Source organism: Larimichthys crocea, chromosome III (assembly GCF_000972845.2).
Source record: "Larimichthys crocea isolate SSNF chromosome III, L_crocea_2.0, whole genome shotgun sequence".
Lineage (NCBI taxonomy): Eukaryota > Metazoa > Chordata > Actinopteri > Sciaenidae > Larimichthys > Larimichthys crocea.
This window is the reverse complement of record NC_040013.1, coordinates 30,269,285-30,292,317: the sequence shown is the minus strand read 5'-3', so window position 1 is coordinate 30,292,317 and position 23,033 is coordinate 30,269,285. Positions and strand designations below refer to the sequence as shown.

General features: G+C 39.2%; 1 protein-coding gene across 1 annotated transcript; it reads left to right on the top strand.

Annotated features, from left to right (window-relative positions):
• The first annotated feature begins 105 nt into the window (after positions 1-105).
• Positions 106-22,527, top strand: egflam (EGF-like, fibronectin type III and laminin G domains). Its single transcript, XM_027275591.1, has 25 exons — positions 106-394; positions 3,713-3,822; positions 5,324-5,410; positions 6,017-6,043; positions 6,300-6,417; positions 6,532-6,667; positions 8,763-8,929; positions 12,243-12,355; positions 12,500-12,846; positions 13,544-13,731; positions 13,848-13,948; positions 14,026-14,126; positions 14,356-14,500; positions 14,751-14,940; positions 16,944-17,069; positions 17,494-17,737; positions 17,841-17,952; positions 18,131-18,247; positions 18,545-18,725; positions 20,590-20,613; positions 20,819-20,897; positions 20,987-21,130; positions 21,502-21,585; positions 21,986-22,089; positions 22,185-22,527. Exons 1-25 carry the CDS (start codon positions 289-291, stop codon positions 22,334-22,336), a joined length of 3,303 nt encoding a protein of 1,100 aa, XP_027131392.1. The 5' UTR covers positions 106-288; the 3' UTR covers positions 22,337-22,527.
• The last annotated feature ends 506 nt before the right edge of the window (positions 22,528-23,033 follow it).

Below are 23,033 nucleotides of genomic sequence, written 5' to 3'. Positions count from 1 at the left end.
TCCTGTTGGGGGGGGCAGGGGGGCACAGTGGCTGTCTGTCCGTCCGTTAGTGTGTCCAACCCACTGATCTTTTGCAGACTGTAATCTTATCAGTGTCAAACCGTAGCTGCCCTTTCCTCTCGGGCAGTTTCTGCCTGTCTTTGGATGGCGTCTGCGCCAAAATTTGGATAAAATAACGACTTTTATCAGAAAAGGGATTAGTTATCCTCCATTCACAGTTACAGTCGCGTTTGAAACGTGTGATAAAATGAACATTTGAGCGTTTTAAACTTTAGACCAGAAGAAGACATGGAATCTACATGTAAAGAAAGGAGTATTTTATACTTACTCCTCTTTGCAGTATGCACAGCCAGCGTTTGCTTTTGTGCAAGAAGATCAAATGTTCGGAGATCTGGTAAGTTGAACTTACCTTTCTACCAGATTTGACAGGGTGTAATAATAATATTTACAACTGAAACATCGTGAATTTGTGCTGAGCTTTCCATTCATTAGACACCACTACATTGTCACTTCACATTTGAGCTCAAAACAGATCACAACTTTTTAAGTGACAGTTTAATTGGACTATTTTAAACTTAATTCTAGTGTATGGTGATACAGGTTGGATATTCTACAACAAAAGCTACTGAGAAACATCTTAGTCAGACCATGTAAAAGGACTAAGGTACTTTTACAAACTGCAAATGGTGACCTTACTGTCAACAGTAAGACAGACATAACTTTGTGAAAGATGGTGTTTTCTTTTCTTTTTGCTGTTAAAAATTGTTCATATTTTTGTTCATATTTTTTTACAGAATATATCAATAGCTGTCAAAGAAAGAGTGATAGAAAGTTGCCAACATATTTCTTTGGCCAAAAAAATTCCTGAGTGTTGATTTCATCATCTCCACAGTCTCTCTCTTTTATATCTTGTCACCCTGAACACTTTGTTTTGTCCCAGTTTCTTCCCTTTTCTTCCTCTTTCTCTCATGCCATCTCCTTTTTCTCTCACTGTCAGTCTCTCTGTTTTCTCTCCCTCAATTGCTTTTTCTGACCCACGGGCCACATAGCATCCTGACTATTACATCTGTCTGTCAGCGCAGAAAACTTGCCTCAGTTGGTACTGCCATACAGAGGGTGGCTGTAGTCCTCTCTTCATGACTGCGAGTGACATTTGTACTTGTTCTTATGTGTTGAGGTCTTTCAAGCCTCATTCTGAGAGAGGGGAGAATGTCAACAGGGCTTGATGTCCAGATGAATCCCATCAAACACCACATCACAAAGCTGCTATTACTTTAAAGAGTTAAGATTGAACAACTCTCGTAAGGTGGTCTTACCTTTTTCAGGGGTTTAACACCTTTATTCCCAATAAGGTAATTAATTATTTATAGAATCATAATGTAGAACTATACTTATAAACTTATGAAAATCATAGTTTTAAAACAACTACAAGTAATATTAATTGCTGAACGACAATGAAAATGTTTCCCTGCAGGCGTGATGTTTATATATTATTCCCTAAGCAATGCTGAAGAGCAGCACAGCATTTGTCTTAGTGATCACTCATTCTTGGATGACTCAGACTTGGAAAGAGCAGCACTTCCACGGTACTGACTCTGAAAGTGGTGTTAGTACATCAGAGCACATATATCAGTATAGTATTTGAGTATTTTTATTGCACAGTTTATCTACCACCACTCAAAATATGTCATTTATCATTATTGGATTTAAAAAATCTCAGGTATTCAGATAGATACCAGTGTTGGTTGATTGTTTGGATGATAGTTCGACCTTAGATAACGAGACTGATGAGTCATTTCAGAACTGTGCATGTTTGCAGTCTCACCGATAAGTGAATTGGTGGTGTAATTATGTTTGATGAATCTGGGAAAGGCCTATGTGTGTTTCTTGATATGTACTGTATGAGATGCTGCAGCTGCTGCTTCATGAGAGTGCATGGTGTCGTGACAGTGGTCTCCAGTGGCTCTCATACCTGATCTGGGATATCAGGCCTCACCTGGTCCATCCATGTATAGAGTGAGCATAGAAACAATTACCCCAATCAAGTGGCGTTTCAGGACCTTATACACAAGTGGATATGACCACTGCAAAAAAACCCCACAGGTGGTCAAACAGAGTCAGGATGCTGCTGTGGTGCATGCTGGCTCACTGGAAAAGCTCTGCTGCAATAATTGGAACAGAACCTGAATTAGTATAACTGGAAACACCTGTGTTGACCCTATTATGTCATGTCAAAGGGGTACCATGAAAAAACTTTATTGGTTTCAAAGTTAGTTTTTTCTAGTCAGTCTTACCTCCCAAAAATAATTCACCAGTTTCAGGGGTTTGTGTCAAGATTTGCAGGGTTCCTGTTAATTAGGGATACCAGTTTCACTCCAGTCCCTTGGAGTATTAAAATTTGTACGCAGACCTACTTTACACACTACTGTAAGGTGCTCCATATTAATAGACATACAGATTTTGTGAGTTCAGCTCACCCATACGTTCACGGGGCCACATCTCTGGGGAGATGGAGACGATTCAGCTGACATATTGAATTACCTGCTCGGATGGAAGAGCAGGGTTTGAGAAAGCAGCGGAGATGCAGTCAGGTGAGGATTCAGGAGGACAGGAGAGAGGTCAGCACAGGAAGTGGAAGAGGGAGGTCACAAGAAATAAAGTGGAGAGAAAAAGGAAAGTGGGGAAAAGCAACGCTGTAGCTACATGAGATTTCAATTTACTGAGCTTTACTTTGCTGTACCAACTTTTGTTTGATCCTCATCCTCATGTCCTTTTGTCAGTATTGACAAGGAAAGGTCAGTTGTGACAACTAATTTGGCCTTTTCTACTCTTAAATCATATAATATATGTTGTTATCCAGCATTTTAAGGAGCTTTTTGGTCTAAAATCTCTATCTACTATATATAATGTAAAACTATTTTGAGGCTTAAGGGTGTTGTGTGCTCATATTTCTCCAATAAAAGCTATAATTTTGTGCATATACAATAGGTCATCAGGGGTGTTGATGATCTCTGGACCTCTATATCGTTATCTCTGTCTTTCTTCTGTAAGAGGCTTCTCAAGTGTTTTCAGGCCACAGTTGGACACTGGAAGTGCAATCACAATCTCTTGAAGTCTCACAGAAGCACCCAGGATTGAATAATTCAGAAACTGAAAATAATGACATTTGAAGTCTCACTCAGTTGATATTATAGGGCAGCTTATGCCATTTCATATGGTCATTTACTTCAAGTACTGAGGTGAAATACAGTATATTTTCTATATTTTCTTTGTTTGTGGGTTGAAATACTTAATATACCTATGCACAGTGACAAGGATCAACTGATTTATTCATCACTGGACTTTAAACCTAGCGGTAAAGTTGTTGGCTGGAAAATCAAAACAATGAGCTGAAAGACGCTAGAACACACCAAAGTGATGTGAGAAAGCACCTTTGACTCACTGTTAATATAAAATTATTAATTAAAGCAGCTTCAAGGTTTATTCTAATCAGGTAATTTGATATCTGACGCTGATCTTGAGATTGTAAGATGCCGAGATGTGAAAGAATCTCATAATATTATACATCTTGATCACAAGCTGTCATGTAAATTTAACATTAATTGTCTCTCGTTCAATAATCCATCATAGCTAATAAATCTATCTTGTTTTCCCTCCTGTACTGTGTATCTTCTGTTCTGTTGATGTCTTTCTGTGTGTTTGTATAAACCAGATCGTCTGAGTCCTCCACTGGACATCCAGCTGGAGACAATCAACTGCACCGCCTTTAGTGTACGATGGAAGATGCCCCGGCGACATGTTAGCACCATCACTGGATACAAGGTAGTCAGAAACTATGATTCAACATTAAATATCAACACAGATGTAGTATTACTATATGTATTATTTTTATTTCAATGCAACGGCTAAATGTGTGATTAACATGGAATGGAAACATAAGAATGAGCTCTTTTCAGTTGCCATCAATATTATAATCATGGTAGTGGAAAGGTTTATGGCAGATGATTTAAGAGATACAACTCACAATTCTTTTTCAACTTAATATTTTCAAGCAAAAGCTGTTGAATTGACATGGGAAGCAGAATATTTTGATGACCTTTGCAATGGTTTACATTGTAAAAGTACATATATTTTCCATTTCTTCCAGCTTTCTAAACATTGTTAATATACATCTTAATGCAACATGCTACATACAGTTTATATAATTGACAGTTTAGTCCGCACTAGTTTAAACACCTGTCATATAGATCCAAAAAAGCAGTTAGACCCTAAAGAAAAAGAAAAGATTCGGCTGTACAAACAGTGATCTAATTTAAATGCACAAAAAGTTTTTCAACCTGACAAACTTACACACAAAAAAACTACCTCTGAGATGTGTCGTAAATCACATTTCCTGTCACTTTTCTGAACAGATGCCCATTTTTCCTCTGCAAGCTGCTGATGTTTTTCTTCTTCTTCTGCTTTTAAAGTGTCAAAATCACTGTCCAGCATGGTAGCCTTGAAAGTGTTTTTTCAGGTGTTTTGATGGAACCCCTTCGCTGCCAAGTTTCTGCTTTTTCAGGGGCAGTATGATCTGTGAAGATGCGGTCACAAATTATTTAGTTATTCTTGTCAATAGATTTTTTTTTGTTGCTTCACTCCAGGTAAGCTCTGCTTTGAAAAATAAAGGGGAATTTGTTTTTCATGTTAGAGCATGGACACATTTAGTCACATGCAGTTTTGTGTTTGTACTGAACACTTTGGACACTTCAGGTCTATCGTGTTTATTTATTTTGACGTATACTTTTTGTTTGTCCTCTTGTATATGTTATTTTAAAATATTTTTTGAATAAGATATAATGCCTTACCAGAACCCAGTTTTTTTACTTCCTTGCTTCCTTCCTTCCTTTTTTTCCCCTTCCTTCCTGTCTTATGTTTGTTTTGAGTCAATCATTAACTAAATGTGGATCAGTTTGACTGTGTGTGCTCTGCTTTTGACCATATGCCTGCACTAAGAGGATTAGCCAGCTACCTAGCTTCCTCACGCCCCACAGATAAACATGTCCCTTCATTTGGCCAATCACTTTGGAAGTTCATAGATAATCCTGTTTCCTCATGGTATTTCCTTCTTATTATGCTGTGTTTACATTGATAATTAAAAAGCTGAAAGGTTGAAAAAGTGGTGCTTTAATCCAACATAACAAACATGACATTTATCAATGTCTGCCAAAACCAACACTGCCAAAATACGTGCGATTTTACTGAAAGATTCTTATACTTTTTCATATCAATATGTATTTCTATGTGTATTCCTCTTTGACTATGTGTGCGTGTGTGATTTCAGGTCTTCTATACAGAGTTGAAGAATGGCCGTCCATTGGGTGCAGCGTCTTTGATGGAGGTGCCTCTCGGGTTAGACAGTCTGACCACTGTGAGTACGCTGACATTTAACTGTGCTGTTGTGTATGTAACTTTGACATTAGTAGCTAACCTGCTGAGAGAAACATTCCAACTTTGACGATGTGGGAAATCTCAGCCAAGAAAATATTTGCACTGCTGCTTTATCAGTGCACAAAAAACCCCAAACAACCATTCACTTAATACGGTCAGAAATGTTCTATACAGCATTTCATATTTAACGGATGCCTGAAAAATGCATGAAGAGCTCCATTGTTGTTTATAAAAAACAAGATACATGGTTGCACACAGTTGGAAACCATTTATTTATTTTTTGTTATTGTGGATTGCAAATGCATTGTCCCGCTACCTTCATAGTAGGACACCAAATGTGTCTAAATCTGCAGCTGAAAATAGTCCTGTGTGAATTTACTATTTACTTCTGTTTTACAGACATTTGTTAAAAACTACACGGCCTGGCAAATTTTTAATTATGTCTATAAACTGAACTATATACTCATAACCTGTTTTTAAGATGTACACCTTGAACATGGGCTTAGAGACTGATGCTTTTGATGTTTTTTGTGGCATTAGTTGCTCTCAAACATTTATGGATACCTCTGCTCTTATTCTCTCAAAGGGGCAATTTGATGGACAAGCAAGTTTTGTGAGTATCATGTAGTCCTTTCTGTTGAATTAGACCCTGTCACTGCTTTCAGTTGACATTTATAGCTGGATATGACTTCCTTTCCACTTAAGATTTTAAAATAATTCATAATCAGTATTTTAATCTTCTTCTGCTGTCTTTTCTCCTTTTTCTTATTGCCTCCTGTCTTTTTTTCCCCCTCCCTAACTATCCTTGCCGATATGCTCTTGCTCATTTTATCCATATGTATCTGAACCTCACATGTGTCATCTTCTAGGATGTGGATGTTAGTAACCTAAAGGTGAACACTATATACAGAGTCAGTGTTGGAGCCTATGGTTGGGCAGGAGAGGGTAGACCCAGCATGCCCAGAGACATTGGCACTGCCTCACATGGTAAGAATATGTGAGTAGTAGGGATCCATTTTATAGCTGCTTATTACTGCTATTATTTCTACAGTACTATTATAACCACATTTCATTCACTTCCATTTATTTCTGTGCCATTAGAAATGTGCATGCCGCCATCGCCCCCTACTCAGCCTGTTGTCATGGCTGTATCTGACACAGAGCTGGCGTTGTCATGGCAGCGAGGAGAGAGTGAGGGAAGTGCACCTGTCCTTCACTTCCTGGTGGCTTACATCAGGTCAGTCATAACTTATTGACTTTTCCTTTATAAATACAGACTTTAAAGACCTCATCAGCACAATTGTTGCTCTCAATACACAGACACACAAGCACATACGTGTATGATACAGTCCATATAGACATTTATTAAGTGAACAGCTGAAGTGGCCACTCCCTGGAGGGAAAAGAAAAGTGAAATTCACTTAGTTAATAAGCCATCTGACTTTGGACAAAACAGTGAAAACACTGCTCTCATGTATTTATAGAGGGCACTTGACGGGTCTACAAATGTTTGTTGAGGAGCGAGCATTGATCAAGCCCAAATTGTAGTCAACTTTCCATTCAAAATGGAAAGAATGGGAAAAATTCTGCAAGAAATTTTGCAAGAAATGATGCACAAGGCTAATAGAGCTACAGATATGATGATGAAGCCCTTTAAATCAAGCAATACCTTGAGATTTTAGGCAATACATTTATTTATTTTCTTGCTTTAGCTGAGGAGATCAATCCCTCTGCCATGTTTGTATGGTAAATATTTAGCTGGAGCCAGCAGAAGACTGGAAAAAAGGGGGAAGAAAGTAGCCTGCCACTATATGAAGGTTCAAAATGTATCTACCATTTATCTTTTTTGTTTAATCTGTGCACAGACTGAAATGTTAAAACTACAAGATGTGGTTTTATGGTGATTTAGGTCCTAGAGTTACTTCTTGGCAGGGTGCAGTGACTTCAGAGGGTATTTTTTATCTTGTTTTATCTTTTATCTTGTATCTTGTCACTTTTCTATTTCAATTTGACTATGTATTATACAAAATAGATACAGTATGTTTATTTGCTAGCTGTGGAGGTGCTAGTGGACCTGTTTTTTAACCTTTGGAGTTAGCCAGACTAGCTGTTTCCCCCTGCTTCCAATCTTAATGCTAAGCTAAGCTACTCAATACTATTACTAGTAGTACTAGTATTTCTGCAAAATATGCACAAGTCCTTTATTGGCAGCTTTAAACAGCTCTTATTAAACTTTTATCTGTGTTCATTAATGGTGTATATAGCTGCATATTCAGGCTCCCCTATCGGACCTTCTTCATCCACTCATCTTCACAATATGAAGTGAATACTGAGTGAATTTCGTGAGGCCTCTGCTGGTCTGTTTAATGTAACCATTTATGTTTTGAAATGAGGGTCAGTAAGGACACGGGAAAGAATTCATTTCATTCTCTGCCCAGTAGCGTCCAGCCACACACACACACACACACACACACATCTCCCATCTAGACGAGTCCTCAGGCTACATTGTCAAGGAAGTTGAGGTCATAAATAATTTGGTCGGGCTCCTCTAATGATTACCCAGACACAAATATAAAAAGGCAGAATTAGAATTCAAAAATGGCCCCATAATAATTGTTGAAAAAAAATAAAGATAGAGGAAAGGAAACAAGCTTGAAAGACAGTAGAGTAGCTTTTCCTGGTGCAGAGTTAACACCCCGAGACAGAGCAAAGAGAGAGCGAGACTATGAGAGAGAGGCGGAGGAAGTGTCACTTACTGTGACAGAGTAGACATGAATCAGACTCTGTTTTTGCATGCGGGGGCATTTTCCACACAAAAGGGCCATCTCAGAGGCAAATCTTTCTCCTCTTACATCAAAAGGAGGCTCGCTGAAGAGAGACATTGAGTGGTGGTGAAGATGACCCGATTCAACAGATAGTCGTGGCTCCAGGCGTTCAGAATCAGCACTCAAATATGGCAGCTTGAGGACGGGAGCTGGAGATTATAGGCAGAAAAAATAAATAAAGTTCAGAAGTTCATCATTCTGTTTTTTTGCTTTCAAACCAAGACTCTGATTCAAAGCAGAAAATAATGCTTAAATACTTCTTGCTCATTTTGATTTAGTTATCCTGCATGTTTGTGACTTTCAATTATTATTAACAGTCTCTCGTACTTTTACTTTTTTGGAATCACTGACAGACATTTTCAGTTTTGAGAATGATGATTTTTATCAAAAAAGAAACCTAAACCTAACCTAAAGACCCTCGTGTTTTGTAAAATGTCACATTTAAACATATTAACATACCAGAAAACAGCCTAAATAAAAATCCCTTGTGTCTCTTCTTGTTCACAGGCCAGAAATGGACACAGAATGGACGTATATTCGTGAGCCCATTGAGACTAACTCCATGGTTTTGAAGGGGTTGTTACCAGAAACAGAGTACCAGTTTGTTGTCAGGGCGGTCAACGTGCATGGAGCTAGCCCACCCAGTCACATCAACAACCCTGTGCGCACTCTTGGTAAGACCATACAGTGATCTCTTTGCTGACGTGCTGTGATGTGACAGCCAAGAAAGGGTAGTCTCCGCTCTCTCGGTAGTTGCATTTCAACCACATTTCAAAACAAAGTGAGTTTTCAACAATACACCCACACATATCATAAACAGACCATGCTTATTTTTGCATCATCACAATAAAACATTTACCATGTTCAACCACATTGTATATATCTCAATGTTACCATGGAGGCATTTCTCGCTCAGCAATGTGAAGCAGTTTTAGGAACTGTATTTCAAACTTTCTCGATAATTACAGAAAAGGAAACGCTGACATAAGCTAGTAATTTTTTGGTGATGATTGGAGATATTAGTGCCATCACGCGTAATTGCAATATATAATATTCACACATCTTGCCATTTTGAATGCACTTTTTTCCTCCTGAAGTTATCTTCTGAAGATTCATGTTGACTTCCAGGTAAAAAGAATATCAGGAATTGATTTTAGGATTTCGCCTTTAAACGGTGTACGGTCTGACTGTTTGCATCTCTCAGCATTTGCTCGAATGTAGGACAACACCTGGCAGTGTGTCAGTGGCCGGAGCAACAGAGTCATTTACTTTATTATTTTTGATGTAGTGGTACATGGAGTGGGGGAGGGAGCCAGTCAGGACTGAGTGATATTAAAAACACACAAACACAGGTGTGTGCCAGATATACATACACATACATCCAGTAATAGCAGTGTCTTAATGGATCAAGGACTATGACATTTAAACTATTTACCTCTGGATATGAGTGTGTGTGAGAGAGAGAGAGTGGATGCTTGTGCATATCAGGCTTTAGTATGAGTATGATTACACATGACTATTAAAATCAAACAGCCATGTGACACAATCACATTATCCAGGCTTTTTTCTGTGACCTACAGACCGTTCTGCCATGTGGACAGGCGACTTCTGCTTCACACGCTATGTTGGCTGTCAAATAGTTGCTCTGATTGTATTAAGTGGCCTGAGAACTACTGGACTGCTCACAGACAGACATACAGTACAGACAGACAGATAATATTCTAAAGACGCTGTTAAGAAAAATGTATATGAAAGTTACAAGAAACAAGATAAAAAAGAAGCCAGTCGGACAGAAACAGGAAGATAGAATCAAAGAGATAGAGAAGCGTGGTTTCTTAGGGGGGATAAAAGCGGGTTACGTTCGAGTCTCATCAGACAGGATTAAGGACGACATGCCAGACCCCTTCTCTGCCCATCCACACCCCTGATGAGTGCACACACGCACGCACACACACACACACACACACACACACACACACACACACACACACACACACAATATGCACCACTGCTTGAGTGAACAAGCAGCGGGGGTGGGCTTGACTGACTGACATACTTTTCTTGTTGCTCTCGCTGTGACAGTTCGTATATGTGCGTGTGTGTGTGTGTGTGTGTGTGTGTGTGTGTGTGTGTGTGTGTGTGTGTGTGTGTGTGTGTGTTTATAGCGGTTGGAAACAGGGTGGTATGGATTGAGGGGGATTGTTACACAACAGAAGATTAGTTTGCTGAGGGCTTTTTTTGGGCATCCCCCCTCCTTATACCGCAGGACTCAGATTTAATGTTATTAGCGGTGCTAATTAGCACTTTAAATCTTGACATCCATCCAGGCTTAATAGTTGAGATGGTTGATTAAGTTTTCTTGTTTTTAGAAGTGGTTGAATATTAATCTACAGCTATAAAATATATTTGAATTCTACAACAGCCTTGTGAACTTTCAGTATTTGACTCTTGTGGCTGGTGGACGAGAGGAAGGTTTTATGGCAGATAAGATTAACCTTTTCAAGGTAGAGCGGATGGCAGGGGACACTGAACACGCACAGTGCTGTTCCATCTTTTCTTAAAACTAAATTTTAAAGAAAAACATTTTTTGAGAATCTTAACGCTGAGGCCAAAGGGCCTTAAATCATATTTTACAATCAGATTGTAGTCGTTGATGCCACATACTGAACACAATATTTGATCTTTTTGTGTTTTCAGATTGAGATTCAGTTTTGCATACTACATTTATACTATATTTATCACAACCAATCAAGCTGTATTCAGTTATATCTGATTCAATTTGGATGTAATATTTTTGTAACTGCACTTGTAGCAGCTAACCAAAAAGATTGTTAATTGTGTTCACTGTCTGTCCTTGTACATTATGAGCTGCTGTTCTATATCGTGGAGACACGTTTCAGTACGTGCTGCAGCTGCCTGGGTACAGACTAACAGGTAGACCAAGTGACCGTTATGCTGTTACCGCTATCAAGCCCATGATCATTCACCATAAGACAATCACAACCAGAAGAGCCATCCGCCATTCTTCAATCTCACCATCTGTGCAACTTTTATAAGAACTGAACACCATTATTGTTGGAGCCATTTTCATTGTCATTTTGCTGTAAAATATCACATGTGATACTTTATTTGCAGCTCTTTTTCAAATAGAAATTACATATCAAATCTAGCAGTTTATTAAGCTGGAATCCCTGTTTAGGTTTTCAGCACAAAACATTTAAAATGTTCCTCTGTATTCAAATTGCTACTAACAGAATAATACCATACCAAACCATACCAAAAGCTAGAATAAAAAAATTCTCAGATTGCAGATGTTATATGGCATGCATATTATACAGTGTGTAGAATAGATATTAGTAGACAGCTGCCACGTGTGTGCAAGCAAACTAACTTAAGCGGAAGGTTCCTGAATACAGATGCTAGAGGAGGTGGAGGAGGAGGAGCTTGTGCAGTCCAAAAATAATTTAATATCACAAAAATTATAGGGTCATGAACACGAACACGAAAGCTAAACACAAGGCTGAATTCTTGACAAACTGAGACTGAAACAAAGGAACACAGGGACTAAATCCACAAAAGCAGGGCAGGATAACGAGGGACAGGTGAAAGCTAATCAGGGACAGGTGAAACTGATCAGAGAGAAACAGACAAACTTGGCAGGAAATGCAAAACAAAGGCAGGAAGTAATGTTACAGACATGAGGTGAAGGGAGAATTACAAAATAAAACAGGAAACACTAAACAAAAAACAAAAACAAAAAAAACCCAAACCATGACAGGAGCTTCAAAATTTCACTGTGGGTATTTTAAGCAGCCTCAACTCACGTCATCTAAGAAAGTAAATATAAAGTAAAGTTGGACTTTACACTATATTTGCTCTCTCATTGCTTCTTCTTCTTTTTCTGTATTTTATCATCCTACCATTCACTGCGGTCATCAGCTGTCATTTCAAACGCAGGTAATTGTATCTTTGACCTTGTGTGAACAGGTGCATCAGATGTCGGCAGTGGCGAGTACGGGCGTTACATCACGGATTCAAGTATCAAAGATGATGATGGCTTCGACATCGATGACTCAGATTACGATATCTTCATTGAAGAGGTGAGTTTTTACATACACACAGCTGGACACTTCCATCTAGGTATAATTAAATCTACCAGCTCATCACACATAAAAGGCATACTGCATCACCCACGTTTATTTCTCTATCATTCTTTTCCTTTCCTCTATTCTTCCTCCTCCTAGTTGAAGCCATTCCCAGGTATCAACCAGGACAACCGGAAGTCCCAACTCCGTTCACGTTCTGGTCCGCCGTCTGGTCAGAACGTCATTTACCGGATGAACACCGTCGCTACTCCCAATGTTACTACCACTTCATCCACTAGCTCAACCATCTTCCCGGACTTCACAGATCTGATTTTCTCAACCACCTCAGAGCCAAGTACCACTATTGACACCACAACAACTGCCCCATTTACCACAACAACTTTCCCATTTACCACAACAACTTTCCCACTTACCACAACAACTTCCCCACTTACCACAACAACTGCCCCACTTACCACAACAACTTCCCCACTTACCACAACCAGGTAAGATGTACCTTAAATTAATAACCCACTTACCACAACCAGGTAAGATGTACCTTAAATTAATAACCTCAATGTCTGTTTGAAGGAATGTTTTACTTGATAGGATGCAACTGCTATTTATCAGTAACAGGAGGAGGTAAGTTGAACATTTACTGGTGATTCATGATGGAAAGAATAAAAAAAAAGCGGCATCAAGTTTTTTTTTTATCATTCTTATTCTTATTGCTGTTCCTCTTGCTCCTTGATTGCTAGTTTGCTGTCTCTCTCAGCTTTCTGCTTTCTCCTCAAAGCCACCTACAATTTACCTTTTTCATGCTCTTCCACTTAATTATTTGATAAATATGGAGAGTGGTGCAGAGAAATGTCACATCAATTTTAGCTGCTGTTCGGTTGTGATGTTCAGCACGGTGATTAACTGCAGCAAATATAGGGAGGCCTAGCTACCGTTCTGTTACATTTGGGTGAACATTTTGCTTTTCACTGTTTGATATGTTTGATATGCAGGTGTCTATAAGGGAAAGGGGCAATTTAAAACCTTTAGATAAGCACGAGGACAGAATAGATAATGCAAAAAATACATTAAAGAACTACATTTAATTAAACATATTAGCTAAACCACTGACTTTGCACTGTTAAAATCTTGTTTTCTCAGCACACTATAATTTGTTATCTTTCTTCCTCTTCTGATCCACCTAAGCATCACTTTGCCCACCACCACTACCACCCCAACCATGTCCCCTTGGAAAGGTGAGGTACCTCGTGTGTACGACATGACCTGCGATGATACTGTGTGCCCCCCCGACAGCTTCTGTCTCAGTGATTACGACAGCGGAGGCTCACGTTGCCACTGTAACCTCGGACGAAGAGGGGACATTTGCTCTGAGGGTACAGGCTTTAGTAAAAGTGCTGCGATGAGACAGCTCTCAACTCATGTGGTTGCTCCTCCAATTTGTGCACCTACAAACATACATTCATCATGATTTAATGCTTTGCTTCTTCAGTGGTACCGGTGAACTTTCCCAGATTCTATGGCCACTCTCACATGACTTTTGAACCCTTGAAGAACTCTTACCAGACCTTTCAGATCACTTTGGAGTTCAAGGTAAAGCAACATTTCCTACAGGTCTTCATATTTCAAAAGCGTGAAAAGAGCTTTGAAATGGTTTCTCTGTCGTACAGGCAGACTCCGAGGACGGCTTGTTGTTATACTGTGGAGAGAACGAACATGGCCGTGGAGACTTTACCTCTTTGGCTCTGGTGCGGAGCAAACTACACTACAGGTGAAGAAAACCGCGACTCACCTATCAACTTAGATTCTGAAAGGTTTGGCTGGTGGATAAAAACGGCAAGATGTGTTTCATGAGAGCTGGAAAACAGGAGTGCACAGGGGAGCACAGGGGTTGATAGAGTAGATAGTAGATAGTGCATATAATTTGTCCTTATCACAGCATTTGATTCAAGTAAATTCACACTATGTAACACTTTGATATTTGATTAATTGTCCCTCAGGTTTAATTGTGGTACAGGAGCAGCTCAGATAATCAGTGAGAGTCGTATTGTTGTTGGTGAGTGGCACACAGTCACCATCTTCAGAGATGGCATGAGTGGCTGGTTGCGTATGGACAACGACACCCCCATGTCTGGACGGTCACAGGTAACTATAACACACGAAATAAGCTTTTCAAATACTGTGCAAACTGTGGATTCCTTGCATATTTTGATTTAAAAGTAGTTTTCTTCTAAATGCCAGTGTTTATCTTAATAAAACAGCATGAGACATTGCTGACAATATTCCCTTTTAGTCCATTTAGGAAGTGGAGCAGCCTCAAGGACCTCAAAGTATTGAAGGGTGTTTTTACAGTAATCAAAAAATCAAGCACATTTTGTTTTTCTCACTCTTCCAGGGTCAGTACACTAAGATCACTTTCCGCTCCCCGCTCTATGTGGGTGGATCCCCGAGTGCTTATTGGCTGGTAAGAGCAACAGGGACAAATCGTGGATTTGTCGGCTGCATTCAGAGCCTGACCATCAACAACAAGGCCACAGACATCAGGCCCTGGCCTCTGGGCAAAGCTCTTAGTGGAGCTGACATAGGTGAGGACATTTGTGTAATGACTGGTATGATATAATATATATGTATAATATATTATATATATATATATATATTAGTGCTGTCAAAATTAACGCGTTAATTTTGTCGATTAATTTTAAAGAATTAACGCGTTAAAAAAAATTAACGCAATTAACGCGGTTTTGTTTACTTCCGGTGGCGGCCGCCATTTTGGATGTGGCAAAGTAGAGCTTTGTTTCCCAGATATATTAGTGTGTGTGTGTGAATGGGTGTATAAGAGGCATTAACTTAAAGCCCTCACGGAGACTGCGCCCTGGGCGGTCGCCCACATTGCCCACAGCTAAAACCGGCCCTGTTTGTATTAGTTTACGGGCAGATCTGCCACATCCAATATGGCGGACATGTTAACGTATCGCAGCAACGGACCAACCTGCTCAGTGAGGCGTCTATGTATATATGTCTATGATCTATCCTAACTAAAGGAGAGTCTGTGGTGTAAAGATGCATAAGGACTTTTAGGGGGAACATTTCATTTTAAAAAGTTGCCCGATGGCTCGTTGGACAAAAACAAGGCAATTTGCACAGTTTGCAAAGCCGAATTTAAATTCCACAGAAGTAACACGACTTTAACAAATCACCTCAAAGCAAAACACCCAGTCTACACTACAGGAGTGTGGCACTAGTCAGTATATTTCCTCATTCTGGCTTTTTTCTGTTTGCACTGTGCATATGTGCACCTTAAGCCAATAAAATGAATGAATTTCATATACTTTATCTGTGTTTATTCTACATTAATTTGATCATTTTACATAAATAAATATTCATTATAAGCTTCAGTCTCAGAAAAATGCATTTAATTTATTGATACATTTATTGATAGATTAATCGCGATTAATCACGATTAATTCCAGAAATTTTTGCGATTAATTAGTTAATTTTTTTTAATCGATTGACAGCCCTAATATATATATAATGCGCTGTTTTTTAGGTCTTTGTGCTCAAACAAGCGGTTTAGGAGGAAACTAATTTCAGACTTATGCATAAATAATTCAAATGAAGTTAGGAGGCTATATTTGAATTTGGATGACAATATATATTCATTGCACAATCTAGTGCTACTGTCATTTCATTTGGCAAATCAGCATGACATAATACATCCGTTGATTGATGCACCTGTAACATTAAAAGCAAATGTGTTATTTATGAGACAAGAAAGACATTTTTTGTGTCATTATCATTAAAAATAGTCTTTTAATAATTAAATTTTGACACTGAGCAGGAAGCAGGCATATTTGCCAAATTATCTCTCACAAAGGATTTTGCAGAACATTATTTTCTAAATGTGGCCACAGCAAGAAAAAAATTGCTCTTGGATTTCATAGTGTACAGTTGGATTGATTTTGACTTGTTGTCTTTTTTTTTACTTTAACCTGGGGTTATATCTGCTCATGTTCATGTTCATTTTTTATAATGTATACATGCAGTTATGTAATAAGAATGTTCATTTCATGTTTGAAATGTATACATGTTTTTCCAGTTATGTGCTGACTCTTATTTAAAAAGCTCTTTTAAATTCTGTCATGGTCTGGCCCTGAAACATATCGCTAGCATGCTAACTCCGCACCTGAGTCCCAGCTCACAGTCTTAGATCCTCGGGCGGGTCACTTCTGGTTGTTCCAGGGTCAAGGCTAAAAACTAAAAACTCTGGAACAACCTGCCCGAGGACATAAGGCTCGCTAAATAAGTTAATTCTTTTAAATCTTAAAACTCATTTTTATAGACTTGCCTTTTTGTGATGTCGTCTATTTTTATCTACTTTTATTTATTTATTTATTTTTTTAAATCTTTTTTTGTGTTTCACGATTTTCCTTTTATAATTTTATTCTTTTATCCTGTGTGGCCTTCTGTTGGGTCAGCTGCTCTGTAAAGCACTTTGTAAAACTCAAACTTTTTTAAGTTGCTATATAAATAAAGTTATTATTACTATTATTAAATCGTCTTATATCTCCTTGTCACTGTGTGCCAGGTGAGTGCAGCAGCAGCGTATGTGACCCGGTCATCTGTGACAACGGTGGGGTCTGCTTTGCAAACCGTGCTGATGGCTACATTTGTTTGTGCCCGCTCGGCTTCAGGGGAGCACTTTGTGAAGAGAGTGAGTCAACTCTATTTTCCCTACTCTCACACCTACAAAAAAAAACGAACACACGCTTTAAACCACTGTGAAAGCAGGAAGTCAGATCCCTGTATGCTCTCTCTTCACTCAATGGCTGTCGAAAATTGTCACACAGACCTTTTAAGGTAATTACTGGACAGTTTAGTGCAATATAAAGGAAATTTGGTTGAGATGAGGATTATTATTTCTTATATAGAGGCAGCGAGATTGATTGCATGTCAGACCAGCTTTCATGCAATTTAACTGCAATACTACTTTCTTTTCCTCCCCCTCCTCCTCCTTCTACTCTCTATCTCTATTTTTTCTTCTTGTTCTTCACTCTTGATCATAATGCTTTTCTCAAATCCTTTTCATGTTTTGCCTCCCGCTCTTTTCTCTTCATGTCTTCTGTCCTACTCTTCAGGTTTCTCACTGTCCTCACCTCTCTTTAATGAGACAGTGTTTTCATATGCGGTCATCCCGTGGCCTCAGTCCTCCCAGAGTTATCTGTCCTTTATGGAGTTTGAGCTGACGTTTCGGCCGTCAATGCCTGACGGGACGCTGCTGTACAGTGATGATGCAGGCAGCGGAGACTTCCTGGCTATCAACCTGGTGGACAGATATGTGGAGTTCAGATTTGACTGCGGATCTGGAGGAGCTACGATAAGGTACTAAATACATGCACTCGTATTCTCTCTCTCCTTTACTTTCTTATGCTATTCTATGTTCTAACTAGATGCCCTGAATTGTATGTGATGATCTTTGCTGCAGGAGTGAGGAGCAGATCAGTTTGGACACGTGGCATGAACTGAGGGTGTCCCGCACAGCAAAGAGTGGTATCCTTCAAGTGGACAGCCAGAAGCCAACGGAAGGAATCGCTGAGGTATTTTATTTTTATTTCATTTAAAGCTGCATTATGTCATTTCTGAACACAAGGGGGCAGAATATCAGTGTTGACGCTGCATAAATGGCATGCATTTGATAAGAAAAAGCATTTTGTGAACTAATTTATGGATAGTTGACATATTTAACTGCTACCTTACTGTTATTTTACTCTTCAGGGAGCTTTCACTCAGATCAAATGCAGTTCGCCTCTTTATATTGGTGGAGTACCAGAGTATGATCAAACCAAGAGGACAGCAGGAGTAATAAAGCCCTTCACTGGAATTATTCAAAAGGTATCAGCACATCCACACACATTCACTTCATGGAAGATCGTTATATCATCATCATTGCACTCATTCTCGTAACCTACTCTACCTACCTACACCTGTATTTAAACATGAATGAACTGTATAAAGTCAGATGTTTCTTTTTGGTCATACTTTAAGTATTTTGATGTTGTTTAATGCAGATCATTGCTCATTAACTCATTTCAAATACTTTATTCTGTTGCATCAATGTAGGTCAAAAGATGATACAAACCACTTGCCTCCTCTTCCTCCTCCTTGTTTCTTTTCTCTGCACCTCCCCAGCTGATACTCAATGACCGCACCATGCCGATAACAACTGGCTCCGCAGGTGGAGTTAATGTGGCAAATTCAGCCCACCCATGTGTGGAAAGCCCCTGTGCCAATGGAGGGACCTGCAGGCCAAAGTGGGATACTTATGAGTGTGACTGCCCCCTAGGGTATGACGGGAGGCACTGTCAGAAAGGTCAGCCACACATGAATTTCTATCTTTTATACAGCGAGGTTACTATATATGTTTGGGGTCTTTTTTCTGATCATTCTTATTTATTCAATAAACATACTATATATACTGAAAAAGCAGAGTCAGGTTTATTGCCAAGAACGCTTTCACACACAAGGAATTTTCCTTTTCAGTGCATGACAAACATTAAATAAAACAATATATACATATATATATAGCTATCTATATATATATATAGAAATAGCAGTAAGATATAAATTAAGAAGTAGAAGAGATAAAAACTATACATTTTGAGTGTGCCTGACTCTGGCCCCGTTGCCCCCATACATTATTACTGACACTGCTCAGTAAGTTCAGTATTAATACAACAAGCTGTGTCATCATTGCCTTTTCAATGGGCCCTTATTTTGAAGGGACTCTTATTTTGAAAGACTTGTCCTGTGTGTGTGTGTGTGCGTGCATGTGTGCTTGTCCTGTCTGTGTGTCTGCCCTGTCTGCCCTGTCTGTCTGTGTGTGGTGTCTGTCTGTCTCTCTATCTGTGTCTGTGTTTGTGTCTGCGAGAGAGAAGGATAAATTGTCTGACATTAAAAATGTAGTCTTGATAGTCATTGATATCATACAGAGACTTCAATAAAGTTAGTCAAAGGCAGGCTTGAGGTTGCCAAGCAACCGGGGTGAGATGCAGAACAGGTCATTCAAAAAGCAAAAAACTTCCTTCCTTCCTTCCTTCCTTCCTTTCGTCGTTTTTTACTTCCTTTCGTCGTTTTTTACTTCCTTCCCTCCTTCCTTCCATCGTTTTTTTCCCTTCCTTCCTTCCTTCCTTCCTTCCTTCCTTTTGTCGTTTTTTACTTCCTTCCCTCCTTCCTTCCTTCCTTCCTTCCTTTTGTGTTTTTTTCCTTCCTTCCTTCCTTCCTTCTTTTGTCGTTTTTTCCTTCTTTCCTTCCTTCCTTCCTTCCTTCCTTCCTTTTGTCATTTTTTACTCCCTTCCCTCCTTCCTCCTTCTAACATATAGTGTGCGCTTTCAGGCACACACACAATAAATGTACAATATGTTTTCTAAATGAAAAGAGCTGCACAGTTTTGTCCAGAAATGTGTGTTGATGTAACACATAGAGTCAGTGGACTTTAAGTTAATGTAGGGTCTGGGATAAGGGGTGACAGTCCATGTCAGAGGGGCCCCAGGCCTTGATGATGAGCTGCAGTCAGGAAAAACTGTTCTTGTGGTATGAGGTTTTGATCCTGATGGACCGCAGCCTCTTGCTGGAGGGGAGTGTCCGTAGTGGGGAGGGGTCAGCCACAATATTTTCAGGAGACCTAACGGTTCTGAAAGTTTAGTGGTCCTGAAGAAATGGAAAATTGCACAATAAGTGATGCTGTAACCTGCCTAAAAGACAACTATATCAGATGCTGCAGAAGTAAGGTTAGGAGAATTATTACAGATGACAACGACCTGGAACTTTTCTCCCTGCTGTGATTAGGAAGATACACCACACAAATAAACTGAATTGAAGTTTGACACAGCAGTACCAGAACAGATGAACATTCATAACATGACAGGTGTAGGAAATCATTTCACAGTTTTTTGCATTGTGATTATCAGACAAAAGATACAAGACATTTTTATCAAAAGACATATTAGGCTGAATATCATACATTTAAACATGTTTGAAACTTTCCTAGTAAAAAATGAATGATATCAATGTTTGTTGTTGTGTGTGATGGCTTTAACTATATGGCGTGATCTCTCCTCTTTTCGGGGGTTTAAATGTGTGTTTTTTTGTTCTGTTATTATGTCATCACATTATTGGACAACCTAATCCTTTAAACCTATCTATGCCTTCTCTGTTTTAATGCTTTCACTGAACAGAGTGTGGGAATTACTGTTTGAACAGTAAGTTTTCTTCTTCTGTAAATTCAAAAAAAGCAGATATTAAAAATGTGCACATCATCATAATAATCTTAACATAACCCCCCATAACTCCCCTTGTATGGTTCTGTTACATTCTGTTACTGTGGTCTGAGTCTGTAAATACAATACATGCTGATGCTGCCACCTTGTGTTAAAATTTTGTAAATACACTGTTTGCTCTGCCCAGCTGTGACAGAAGCCATTGAGATCCCACAGTTCATTGGCCGAAGTTACCTGACATACGACAACAGAGATATCCTGAAGAGGTCGGTATTGAAACAGGACTGCAAAAGGCTTTTTGGTGTCTTCACATGTTCAGTTACTTCATAAAGCTCTTGTGAATATTTTTTTCCAGAGTGTCTGGGTCCAGGACCAGCCTTTTCATGCGTTTCAAGAGCACAGCCAAGGATGGCCTGTTGCTATGGCGAGGAGACACTCCAATGAGACCAAACAGTGACTTTCTGTCCATGGGGCTTCAGGATGGTGCATTAATCTTTAGGTATTTGTTTAAAAAAATTAGTTATGTAAGCTTATCCCGTCCATTTTTAGTAGAACAAGTACATGTCCTGCTTGCTGCATGGCTGCTCTTCCCTGTCATTTTGATGAAACAGGTGCTAGAGAAAAAAGGGCATATTTGAGCAAGAAAAGAAAGTTTAGTACAAGAAGAGGACGAAGGTGATGGAGAGGGACGCTCATCCTACCAAAGCTAAGCACTCGGTAGAAGCAGAACTAAAAAAAAAAAGGCCTGGAGTCTGAGCATGACCTGGAAAAGAAGCAGGATTTATCCAGCCAGTAACATACAAATGTGAACCCGCTGCACCCTTTGTAACAAGCTAAACACCTCCTCCTATGTGTTTCACATTGTTCTAGTTATAACCTGGGCAGTGGTGCAGCTAACATTGCTGTCAACGGGACCTTTACTGATGGAAAATGGCACAGAGTCAAAGCTGTAAGGTAAGCTCGCTTTATTAAAATATGAAATAAATTCATTCTGTGGGGATCGCAGCACATATGTGGCTTTGTTTGACTTTCACTTGGCTGTACAGCTTAGACATTAAAGCAACATCTATCTCCCTGGTTGCCTGTCTAGCAGAAATGAAGCATTAGCTAAGACATTTGATCCAATGTGGAAAGGAAATTGTTTATTATACAATACATCGCTCTGCTTTACAGGCATTCTAATAACTGTTAATAATAAAAACCACCCGGTTTCCTAAATCCTTCTTGGAAGCTGCTATATTTTCCTGTGCAGGATAAACTTAATTTCTTGTGGGATGCAAAAAAGTCAAATTAAATGTTACATATCAGAATCTTTGTACTGTTTAATACTAATGTCTATCACTCATCTCTTCAGGGACGGTCAGTCAGGGAAGCTTACAGTGGATGACTATGGAGCAAAAACAGGCAGGTCAGGTGGAAAGATGAGACAACTCAATATCAACGGACCCTTATATGTTGGTATGTGGAGCTCAAAACATATATTCCCATAAAGTTGTACTGTAGATCAAACAGTACATTTTAATGTCTGCTTTCTCTATATTCTCTCTTTAAAGGTGGCATGAAGGAGATAGCTCTTCACACCAACAGACAGTACATCGGAGGCTTGGTGGGCTGCGTGTCCCACTTCACACTTTCAACAGATTATCACTTAGCGCTGGTGGAAGATGCTGCTGACGGCAAGAACATCAATACCTGCTCCAACTAGAAAATGCTTTTAGTGCGTGAAGGTCCACTTCTAGCAACGTTTTCAACTGGAGTGAACACCTTGACTGGCTGATTTGTCATCTTGAAAGTGACTAACCAGCACCACATGAGTAAAAACTGAAAACAATAAAAAAATTTGGTCAGGCCTGACCTGGTAACTTATAGTTCATCATATGGCAACAGCAAAAAAAACCCCAAAAAAACCAACAACCAGAGGACATTACAAAGCACAAGTACTCTCAAAGGAGAAAAAAGGCATTATGGGTAATAAGGGTCTTTGAAAACCCCTTTGACGGACATTTTTTCATGGGGATGATTCCAATCATATGTTTATTTTTTTCTACTGCAAATCCTTATTTGATTGCTGGAAGAACCATGCAATCCAAAGGGTCAAGAGTCATCACATGTTGTTCACAAACCTGACCTAGAGCAGCTAGCAGAGATAAATGTCTTTGTAGAGGATTTTGGGTTTGGCCCTAGAGAATTTCTGTTGTTTTTTGTTGTTGTGGGGTTTGTATTCTTGTTCGTGATGTATTATCAGTCTATAGACTAGATAAAAAAGCAAACATATTTTTGAATATTTTAAAGGGTGAAAATGTCAGCTGCTAGTCACATGAAATACTGATGGTAACAAGGTGAAGAAGCCAAGGTCCTGCAGAAATTGTGCGTGACAGTGTGCTATCATTTGACACAAACTT